General features: G+C 39.3%; 1 protein-coding gene across 4 annotated transcripts in view; it reads left to right on the forward strand.

Annotated features, from left to right (window-relative positions):
- Window positions 1-12,076, forward strand: part of SDK2 (sidekick cell adhesion molecule 2) — a 393,871-nt gene that overhangs the window by 359,245 nt on the left and 22,550 nt on the right. For 2 of the 4 annotated variants that reach the window (XM_063456338.1, XM_063456340.1), the window contains exons 35-38: window positions 1-57; window positions 1,934-2,035; window positions 2,396-2,511; window positions 11,512-11,698. In XM_063456338.1, the coding sequence (XP_063312408.1) occupies window positions 1-57; window positions 1,934-2,035; window positions 2,396-2,511; window positions 11,512-11,698 (462 nt within the window). The remainder of the gene's footprint in view (window positions 58-1,933; window positions 2,036-2,395; window positions 2,512-11,511; window positions 11,699-12,076) is intronic. The other 2 variants (XM_063456339.1, XM_063456341.1) reach the window with 1 other exon arrangement.

Below are 12,076 nucleotides of genomic sequence, written 5' to 3' on the forward strand. Positions count from 1 at the left end.
CGGCCTACATGATCCGGAACCTCAGTGAGCCGTCTCTCAGCCAGTACGAGCTGGACAGTAAGTTATCATTGTGCTAAATGGGAGCTAAGCTGTACCCGAGTGATACCGGCTGTGTTTCTAGTGATGACATTATTCAGGTTCAGCGGGTGTGACAGAGAGGGGCTGAGTGCGTGTTAGGAGCTGACTCACCCTCAGAGCTATTCACCAGACCATTGGCCATTCATGTTTAGAAGAATTGAAATTTGGAGGAAAATTGTCTCATCCAAATTCCAAATCTCAGAACGGCACAATGGAAGAAGAATGTACTAATCCCATGACAAAGAAAGTCTTCCATGAGCGATTCATTCATTAGTTCAGGGGTTCCCAGGGGAACCCCTGCATTAGTTCATTCTTGTAAATTCTGAAAATATTATGAGGGGTTACCATATTTAAGGATTAGGAAGCTACTAAACACTTGATAGACCAAAATGAAGAAAAGGGCTATTGTCAATCTTTCAGCTGTTTAGTAGATCACATTTAATGTAAGATTGCCATATTTAAGGATAAATGGAAGCTATTAATAAGTTACCATTAAATATGGCAAGGGAAACAAAATTGTAGGCTTCTCTAAACCACTCAATGATTTGCCAACGATCCCGGCATTTCATTGTCTGAATGGAAATTATGAACCGAAAATATTGGCCAAATTTCACCTGAAACAAATCCACTAACTAATTTATCTATTTCACCATAACCACTACAAGTGTTAAAGGAGCAGAGTAGGACAATATAGCGTTAGGAATAAATGTATTTGTGTTTCTTTAACTGCATGGTTCAGGAGCATAAAAAAAAAAAAAAACATGCATTTTGCAAGCTAGACATTCCCTTTAAGCGGCTGTGCAGCCTCCCTGAATGATGCCACATCGGGCACTGCGAATTCTGCTGGGAACTTTGCGAATTCCGCTGGGAACTTTGCGAATTCCGCTGGGAACTTTGCGAATTCCGCTGGGAACTTTGCGAATTCCGCTGGGAACTTTGCGAATTCCGCTGGGAACTTTGCGAATTCCGCTGGGAACTTTGCGAATTCCGCTGGGAACTTTGCGAATTCCGCTGGGAACTTTGCGAATTCCGCTGGGAACTTTAATTCCGCTGGGAACTTTAATTCCGCTGGGAACTTTAATTCCGCTGGGAACTTTAATTCCGCTGGGAACTTTAATTCCGCTGGGAACTTTAATTCCGCTGGGAACTTTAATTCCGCTGGGAACTTTGCGAATTCCGCTGGGAACTTTGCGAATTCCGCTGGGAACTTTGCGAATTCCGCTGGTAACTTTGCAAACTCCGCTGGTAACTTTGCGAACTCCGCTGGTAACTTTGCGAACTCCGCTGGTAACTTTGCGAACTCCGCTGGTAACTTTGCGAACTCCGCTGCTAAGTTTGCAAACTCCGCTGGTAACTTTGCGAACTCCGCTGGTAACTTTGCGAACTCCGCTGGTAACTTTGCGAATTCCGCTGGTAACTTTGCGAATTCCGCTGGTAACTTTGCGAATTCCGCTGGTAACGTTGCGAATTCCGCTGGTAACTTTGTGAATTCCGCTGGTAACTTTGTGAATTCCGCTGGTAACTTTGTGAATTCCACTGGTAACTTTGTGAATTCCGCTGGTAACTTTGTGAATTCCGCTGGTAACTTTAAATGGATCCTTGGTGCAGTGATGGCAAACCTTGGCTTGGAAACTATGGTGGACTACATTTCCCATGATGCTAAACCAGCCTTAGTGTTTCATAATACAGAACTGCTTGCAGAGCATCGTGGGAAGCCCCACAGACTCCAGCTTTAAGGTGGCATTGCAGGAACATGGTAAAACCAGGCAGTGTGAATAGATACTTACTGCTGTGCAGGCTGGTAATTAATAACGTGATTTGTAAATGCTTTTAATGTCACTTTATGCCATCTCAGATCTGAGCAAACACAAGCGCTACGAGATTCGTGTGAGCGTGTACAACACGGCCGGGGAAGGACCGACCAGCATCCCCCAGGAGGTGTTTGTAGGAGAGGCAGGTGAGTCGTTTCAATCCTTAAACGTTTCGTCATTCGGTTAGACGACAGCGGGGTTACAGTCACAGTCTTCCTCAGAATTACTCTATCTGAGACTCTCAATCGGTTCTCTCTTTTCACCATCAGTGGTAATAATGTGATAGAGAGCTTTATACCGGGGTATGGAGGGATCTCTGACATGTCTTTATAGTGACCGGGAGTGCTCATGGGCTGAATTTGGCACAATAACACAGAGCACGATGGCACCATGACGCAGGGAATCTGATAGTGAACACTATGAACTGTGTAATAGTGCAGCCAGAATAGTGAATGTTACACCACTAACACTAAATCCGCCTTATATGTTCCTCTTTCTGTTTTTAGTGCCCTCAGCTCCACCACAAAACGTGGCTGTCCAGAGTGCCACAGCTGTGCAGCTTGATCTAACGTGGGATCCTCCTCCTCTAGAGACACAAAATGGAGACATCCAAGGATACAAGGTGCCTGTCATTCTATGAATACCAACAGGGGCCCCTGAGCTTGGAGCTTAATAACACAGTGAACTATAACCACATGCACAACAAAGCTTAAAGGGACACTGTACCTACCTAATCGCATTAAAGTGGTTATGATGTTTGGATTCCCCTGGCGACGTACTTCCATTCGTCATTAAACCGTTTTTAATGTTTTAATGCTAAACGAGATCCCCAGCAGTCCATCCTCTCTGTGCTGTGGAAGCCAATGAGGAAGCATTATCCTGGGCAGCTGTGATTGGCTGAGAGTGTCGTCTGACATCTTTCCTTCTATCACAGCTCCCATTGCTGGTATGAATCGTGTAACGAACCGTTTCGCTCACCAGAGGTTAAAAACCGTTTAGGCGATATTCCCCTTTCCAGATGCACAGGCAGCAACTGTAAGCACCAATCTCCCGAACTGCAAACTCTACGAATCCTGGAAACAGCCGAACAGGAAAACCATACGAAAGGGTTACACTCCTGGCAGTCAGCATACAATCCAATTCCCCCAATAACGAGACGATACTTCGGTTTGAGGGTTAAGCAGAATCTGATTGTCCTGGCACATACAGTCTATTTTATTCCCAATCCACAACCACAGTACAGCCCACAGGGTATTACAGAACAACCAATAAATCCGTACAATATACACAGACACTCCCACACAAAATCCTCCCCTCTGCCTGTGATATGATTACTGAACACAATGGGTAATCTCATTATCACAGGCAGAGGAATACAGTTTTTACACAATATTCATAACTTTGAAAGTATGCATCACATTCACATAAACTTACATTTTCCGAATCAGCATACTCCAAATACAAACATATGTCAAAATCATCCAAATTGGTCCATTGGTTCAAAAGATAGATCAAAGTCCTTTGTGACCAAATGAAGCATGGCTCTGCCCAAAACCAGTTCCACAGAGTCTTCTATCCTGGAGATAATTGAGAAGTAATCCAATTATCCCCAAGGACAGAGACAAAACTCCATCAAGCACATGGCAGTAAAAAGACAGTAAAATACAATAAAATGCACAAGGTTACATTTATTACATAATACAGACATTCTACCTATCCCCAGATAGTTTACATCTGAGCGCACATTATTACCGGATTCCGCTCAGATCACATACATACAATTCAATCGCCATGGAGCCAAAGTCTTTCATACAGTCTTTCAGTATACGGCTGGGCTCCATGGCATAGCTATCTGGGGTAGCATGGCTTTAACAGTCCACAGAAAGGCACAAACCAGCCTTTCTGCAGGGAAAAAGAACAGGGGCCATAGTCTAAAGGCAAGAGGTGGGCAAGCAGCCCCCTCCAAGGACACGTGGCGAGGTCGGTTTCGCCACAAATCGGTATGGCTAGAAGGAAGTGTGTAATCTCTGCCTTAGCCACACCTCCATTGGGGGCGGAGGTGTGGGAACCAGGGACCCTCATTCAGTGTTTAACTGCTGTAAAGAGGTTTAACACTGAATGGAGGGACAGCACCTGGAGACTCCAAGCACTATAACCACTTAAATGAGATGAAATGGTTATAATGCCTACTGTGCCCTTTTAAGGTGAATTAAGGGAAGCTATGCTTGCCCCGGTCTGGACAAGATTGCCTGCTATACACATTCTCTCATGCTTTTTTATGGCAGACCGGATAAACCGCTACATTTGTTAAAAATCACAAAGAGTAGTTTAGTTTAACTGCTGTCTGTGTCCGAGACGGTGTAACTTGTACAGTGATCTTAAAAACAACAATTCATTACAAGTGAGAAATAAAATCTAATTACGGTAATTAAAAACTGCAGCTTTTAAGATCCAGCATTATATTACTAAATACACTAAATAAAAAGCGTGTGTCCAATAATAAAGCAGTGAGGTGCATGCTGGGAGGAGCGGTGAGTATTGCTGTTTAAGAAGCTATGAGAGGGGTTAGATAAATGATAATGAAATAAAATATTAGTATTAATTAAAGTTTAACAACACGGCACATATAAAGTATTAGCAGTCCTTTGTTACTCTGTTAATTAGAGAGACACTTTATTTTTTTTCCTGTATGAAATGTTAGCGCAGGCGAACGGCTACAGGAAACGACATCATATTCTGGCGTTAAATAATATTTTCAGACGGCGCAGATCGCCATTTCCCTTTTTAAAACCCCGGTCTGCCGGATGTGCAACGTGTGTGACAGGGTGAGGGCTTGTACATGGGCCCTGGGGGCTTCTGTTACACCGCTCAGGTCCCCAAAATATTATACAACTAACAACTATTTCCACGGAACATAGTAACTGAACTAGAGACAGAGAAAAAACTGCGCAAAATCCAAACATACAAAATATCTGCCGGTCTAGCTTGGTGCAATCCCACTGCCAGACAGCAGAGGGCGCTCTCTAATTCCTAAATGTGGAGTTACTCCATAAAATTAAACTAACTATTATATATATTAACAAGGTTACTGAGAGTAAATGGGGAGCTGGAATAATTCCTATAGAATTAAACTGTAACTATTATATATATTAACAAGGTTACTGAGAGTAAATGGGGAGCTGGAATAATTCCTATAGAATTAAACTGTAACTATTATATATATTAACAAGGTTACTGAGAGTAAATGGGGAGCTGGAATAATTCCTATAGAATTAAACTGTAACTATTATATATATTAACAAGGTTACTGAGAGTAAATGGGGGAGCTGGAATAATTCCTATAGAATTAAACTGTAACTATTATATATATTAACAAGGTTACTGAGAGTAAATGGGGGAGCTGGAATAATTCCTATAGAATTAAACTAACTATTATATATATTAACAAGGTTACTGAGAGTAAATGGGGGAGCTGGAATAATTCCTATAGAATTAAACTGTAACTATTATATATATTAACAAGGTTACTGAGAGTAAATGGGGGAGCTGGAATAATTCCTATAGAATTAAACTGTAACTATTATATATATTAACAAGGTTTCTGAGAGTAAATGGGGGAGCTGGAATAATTCCTATAGAATTAAACTGTAACTATTATATATATTAACAAGGTTACTGAGAGTAAATGGGGAGCTGGAATAATTCCTATAGAATTAAACTGTAACTATTATATATATTAACAAGGTTACTGAGAGTAAATGGGGGAGCTGGAATAATTCCTATAGAATTAAACTGTAACTATTATATATATTAACAAGGTTACTGAGAGTAAATGGGGGAGCTGGAATAATTCCTATAGAATTAAACTGTAACTATTATATATATTAACAAGGTTACTGAGAGTAAATGGGGGAGCTGGAATAATTCCTATAGAATTAAACTGTAACTATTATATATATTAACAAGGTTACTGAGAGTAAATGGGGGAGCTGGAATAATTCCTATAGAATTAAACTGTAACTATTATATATATTAACAAGGTTACTGGGAGTAAATGGGGGAGCTGGAATAATTCCTATAGAATTAAACTGTAACTATTATATATATTAACAAGGTTACTGAGAGTAAATGGGGAGCTGGAATAATTCCTATAGAATTAAACTGTAACTATTATATATATTAACAAGGTTACTGAGAGTAAATGGGGGAGCTGGAATAATTCCTATAGAATTAAACTGTAACTATTATATATATTAACAAGGTTACTGAGAGTAAATGGGGGAGCTGGAATAATTCCTATAGAATTAAACTGTAACTATTATATATATTAACAAGGTTACTGAGAGTAAATGGGGGAGCTGGAATAATTCATATAGAATTAAACTGTAACTATTATATATATTAACAAGGTTACTGAGAGTAAATGGGGGAGCTGGAATAATTCCTATAGAATTAAACTGTAACTATTATATATATTAACAAGGTTACTGGGAGTAAATGGGGGAGCTGGAATAATTCCTATAGAATTAAACTGTAACTATTATATATATTAACAAGGTTACTGAGAGTAAATGGGGAGCTGGAATAATTCCTATAGAATTACTGTAACTATTATATATATTAACAAGGTTACTGAGAGTAAATGGGGGAGCTGGAATAATTCCTATAGAATTACTGTAACTATTATATATATTAACAAGGTTACTGAGAGTAAATGGGGAGCTGGAATAATTCCTATAGAATTAAACTGTAACTATTATATATATTAACAAGGTTACTGAGAGTAAATGGGGGAGCTGGAATAATTCCTATAGAATTAAACTGTAACTATTATATATATTAACAAGGTTACTGAGAGTAAATGGGGGAGCTGGAATAATTCCTATAGAATTAAACTGTAACTATTATATATATTAACAAGGTTACTGAGAGTAAATGGGGGAGCTGGAATAATTCCTATAGAATTAAACTGTAACTATTATATATATTAACAAGGTTACTGAGAGTAAATGGGGGAGCTGGAATAATTCCTATAGAATTAAACTGTAACTATTATATATATTAACAAGGTTACTGAGAGTAAATGGGGGAGCTGGAATAATTCCTATAGAATTACTGTAACTATTATATATATTAACAAGGTTACTGAGAGTAAATGGGGGAGCTGGAATAATTCCTATAGAATTACTGTAACTATTATATATATTAACAAGGTTACTGAGAGTAAATGGGGGAGCTGGAATAATTCCTATAGAATTAAACTGTAACTATTATATATATTAACAAGGTTACTGAGAGTAAATGGGGGAGCTGGAATAATTCCTATAGAATTAAACTGTAACTATTATATATATTAACAAGGTTACTGAGAGTAAATGGGGGAGCTGGAATAATTCCTATAGAATTAAACTGTAACTATTATATATATTAACAAGGTTACTGAGAGTAAATGGGGGAGCTGGAATAATTCCTATAGAATTAAACTGTAACTATTATATATATTAACAAGGTTACTGAGAGTAAATGGGGGAGCTGGAATAATTCCTATAGAATTAAACTGTAACTATTATATATATTAACAAGGTTACTGAGAGTAAATGGGGGAGCTGGAATAATTCCTATAGAATTAAACTGTAACTATTATATATATTAACAAGGTTACTGAGAGTAAATGGGGGAGCTGGAATAATTCCTATAGAATTACTGTAACTATTATATATATTAACAAGGTTACTGAGAGTAAATGGGGGAGCTGGAATAATTCCTATAGAATTACTGTAACTATTATATATATTAACAAGGTTACTGAGAGTAAATGGGGGAGCTGGAATAATTCCTATAGAATTAAACTGTAACTATTATATATATTAACAAGGTTACTGAGAGTAAATGGGGGAGCTGGAATAATTCCTATAGAATTAAATTGTAACGGATCGCCTGGCACCCCGACTGAGTACCTCCGTTAATGGATGCTCCTAGTGCTTCCTGAGGACTCCAAGCACTCTGACACCACAATCACCGAATCCGAGAAACCTTTTAAATTCTCCCAAGCATATGAATGCTGTAGACCATTGAATAGGAACCATACGAATAGGCTTGTACTCCTAGCAGTCAACTGGAACAGCATGCAATAAATCCTTCCCCCCAATAATGAGACGACACATCACTTTGAGGGTAAAACAGGAACTCTGGACTGGCTCATCCAGCCTGGCTTTTATTTCCAACTCACACATACAGGCCACACCCAGGGGGAGGCATAAAAGAACCAATTACATAGATGTTACCTCCCACACATCCCCTCCCCTTAGTGTGACACATAATCCCATTATGCATACAGTGTAAAATATACTTTTACACAACTTTCATAACTTTAAAACCATACATCACATTCACATAAAAATACATATCCACAATCAATCCATTCAGGGGAACAACATATTAAAAAATGGCATGAATCCGACCAGGGGTTCAAAAGTTACTAAAAGTATCTTTTGTTCCTTTCTGGCTGGCAGAAAAACATCCCCACAATGCACCCTGGTTTCCTCCCTTCTGCCCTGGAGTTAATTGGAGAAGTAATCCAATTACCCAGGACTAAAGGCAGACTCCATTAACCACATGGTTGCAAAACAACATAAAACACTTTAAAATACATAAAGTCAACTTTACACATAACACACAGACATTTCACCTATCCCCAGATAGCTGGGATCTGCACGCACAAAACTACCGAATAGCGCGCAGATCCTACTCACACAGTACAATTGCCATGGAGCTAAAGTCTTTCCCATAGTCTTTCATTATATGAATAGGCTCCATCGTATGGCTATCTGGGGTATCACATTCCCATAAAGTCTGGTCCATAGTCCAAAGGCAAGAGGCGGGCAATCAGCCCCCTCCAAGGACACGTGGCGAGGTCGGTTTCGCCACACTTCTCCCCTTTACCCCCCAGACTAACAGGGTACTTGACCTCCTGCCGGTCAGTGCCCTTGTTAGTCCAGCAGCCCACCCACAAGACAGAAACAGCAGAGCATCCCACCCACAATAAACAGTTACTACACCTGGGTGAGGGAGAATCTTGTCCAGGTTCAGGTGCCTCACCACGGCTGTGTGGGGGACTGGTAGGCTGCCTTGGTAGGTTGCTGAGGGGGCAGAGACCAGCGGTACTCTGTCCTGTTGCCAGCACTACCACGGGAGTAGTCTGGTTGGAGCCTGGTTGCTGGAGACCGACTGTCTCCCCTTTAAATACACCGCTCTGCTGCTGGAGACCGACTGTCTCCCCTTGAGTTACACCGCTCTGCTGCTGGAGACCGACTGTCTCCCCTTGAGTTACACAGCTCTGCTGCTGGAGACCGACTGTCTCCCCTTTAGTTACACAGCTCTGCTGCTGGAGACAGACTGTCTCCCCTTTAAATACACCGCTCTGCTGCTGGAGACCGACTGTCTCCCCTTGAGTTACACCGCTCTGCTGCTGGAGACCGACTGTCTCCCCTTGAGTTACACAACTCTGCTGCTGGAGACCGACTGTCTCCCCTTTAGTTACACAGCGCTGCTGCTGGAGACAGACTGTCTCCCCTTTGGCTAAACAGCCCTGTTGTGGGGGGGCAGGACCGACCGTCCCTACCCCCTGTGCTGGAAGTGCAGAGACCACGGTCCCATCTGCACAGGTGTGGGGCTTACAGTCTCCCCCTGGTATAGAATTAAACTGTAACTATTATATATATTAACAAGGTTACTGAGAGTAAATGGGGGAGCTGGAATAATTCCTATAGAATTAAACTGTAACTATTATATATATTAACAAGGTTACTGAGAGTAAATGGGGGAGCTGGAATAATTCCTATAGAATTAAACTGTAACTATTATATATATTAACAAGGTTACTGAGAGTAAATGGGGGAGCTGGAATAATTCCTATAGAATTAAACTGTAACTATTATATATATATTAACAAGGTTACTGAGAGTAAATGGGGGAGCTGGAATAATTCCTATAGAATTAAACTGTAACTATTATATATATTAACAAGGTTACTGAGAGTAAATGGGGGAGCTGGAATAATTCCTATAGAATTAAACTAACTATTATATATATTAACAAGGTTACTGAGAGTAAATGGGGGAGCTGGAATAATTCCTATAGAATTACTGTAACTATTATATATATTAAAAAGGTTACTGTGAGTAAATGGGGAGCTGGAATAATTCCTATAGAATTAAACTGTAACTATTATATATATTAACAAGGTTACTGAGAGTAAATGGGGGAGCTGGAATAATTCCTATAGAATTAAACTGTAACTATTATATATATTAACAAGGTTACTGAGAGTAAATGGGGGAGCTGGAATAATTCCTATAGAATTAAACTGTAACTATTATATATATTAACAAGGTTACTGAGAGTAAATGGGGGAGCTGGAATAATTCCTATAGAATTAAACTGTAACTATTATATATATTAACAAGGTTACTGAGAGTAAATGGGGGAGCTGGAATAATTCCTATAGAATTAAACTGTAACTATTATATATATTAACAAGGTTACTGAGAGTAAATGGGGGAGCTGGAATAATTCCTATAGAATTAAACTGTAACTATTATATATATTAACAAGGTTACTGTGAGTAAATGGGGGAGCTGGAATAATTCCTATAGAATTAAACTGTAACTATTATATATATTAACAAGGTTACTGTGAGTAAATGGGGAGCTGGAATAATTCCTATAGAATTAAACTGTAACTATTATATATATTAACAAGGTTACTGTGAGTAAATGGGGGAGCTGGAATAATTCCTATAGAATTAAACTGTAACTATTATATATATTAACAAGGTTACTGAGAGTAAATGGGGGAGCTGGAATAATTCCTATAGAATTAAACTGTAACTATTATATATATTAACAAGGTTACTGAGAGTAAATGGGGGAGCTGGAATAATTCCTATAGAATTAAACTGTAACTATTATATATATTAACAAGGTTACTGGGAGTAAATGGGGGAGCTGGAATAATTCCTATAGAATTAAACTGTAACTATTATATATATTAACAAGGTTACTGAGAGTAAATGGGGGAGCTGGAATACTGATCCAGCGAACACTTTTATTGTCTGAAAGTATAACATGCTTGAGCGATTCCCCTTCAATTAAACACCACATATAAATATTTTATTCCACATTCATTTTCATGCACCCAGTAGTTCAGTGTTTTAGACTTTATACACAAACAGTGCGGGGTGCCTGGAAGTGCCTCAAAAATGGCCTCCATTGGCGAGTTTTCTGCGATAAATTAGCAACTTTCACCGTCTTTCTTTTTGTTCAGTTTATTTAAAGAATCCTTCATATTATCTTTATTTTTTTTCCCCTAGCAATATTACTTTTATCTTATTTTGTGAACGTTCACAATGGTAAAATCGAGGCAAAAAAAATTAGCAAAATGTCCAAAAGGTTGAATAAAACTCATTATTTTATTCACAATAAAGTGGTGCTTGAGCAGGAAATGTGAAAGTGAATTAAAACATTTCATATAAAACTGTTAATTAGGGATATATAATTAGCACTGCCAATAAATGAGGTGGATTCCCCTTTCTTCTTGACCTCCATGTACGTATTTCTCACAGATATTCTTCTGGGAAGCGATGCGGAAGAACGAGACGGAAAAGGTGAGAACACTGTTCCTACCAGAAAGTGGAGTCAAACTGAAGAACCTGACTGGATATACCACGTACCTGATTAGCGTGGTGGCTTTTAACGCCGCAGGTGACGGACCCAGGAGCCAGCCAGTCCGTGTTCAGACTCAGCAAGCCGGTGAGTACCCACACACTGACTGCAAACCTTGAAGAAGGGATCACAGGGAAACTCTGCTTTTTGTTGGAGTGAGTGGTGGGAGATGGCCTTTTTTCGTGACCAGAGAATTGTTCTCACGGTTTAGTAAATAAAAGATACCCCCAGTCTAGCAAGAACAAACCGCAAACAGATCGGATTATTCTAACTGGTTAGGTTCAAAGTCTCTGTAATAATTACACAATCTCAGCCAAAACAATTACGAGTCAGAGGTTCTTCCAAACAGCAAGTGACCCCCTCGGGGAAATGTTCCTGTCACCTCTTTGCTGTGACGATACAAAGTGACAATTTATCTCATTGCTGCAAGTCTTCAAATAAGCTCCACACAACGATTCCTAAAAA

The sequence above is a fragment of the Pelobates fuscus genome, chromosome 5 (assembly GCF_036172605.1).
Source record: "Pelobates fuscus isolate aPelFus1 chromosome 5, aPelFus1.pri, whole genome shotgun sequence".
NCBI classification, from domain to species: domain Eukaryota; kingdom Metazoa; phylum Chordata; class Amphibia; order Anura; family Pelobatidae; genus Pelobates; species Pelobates fuscus.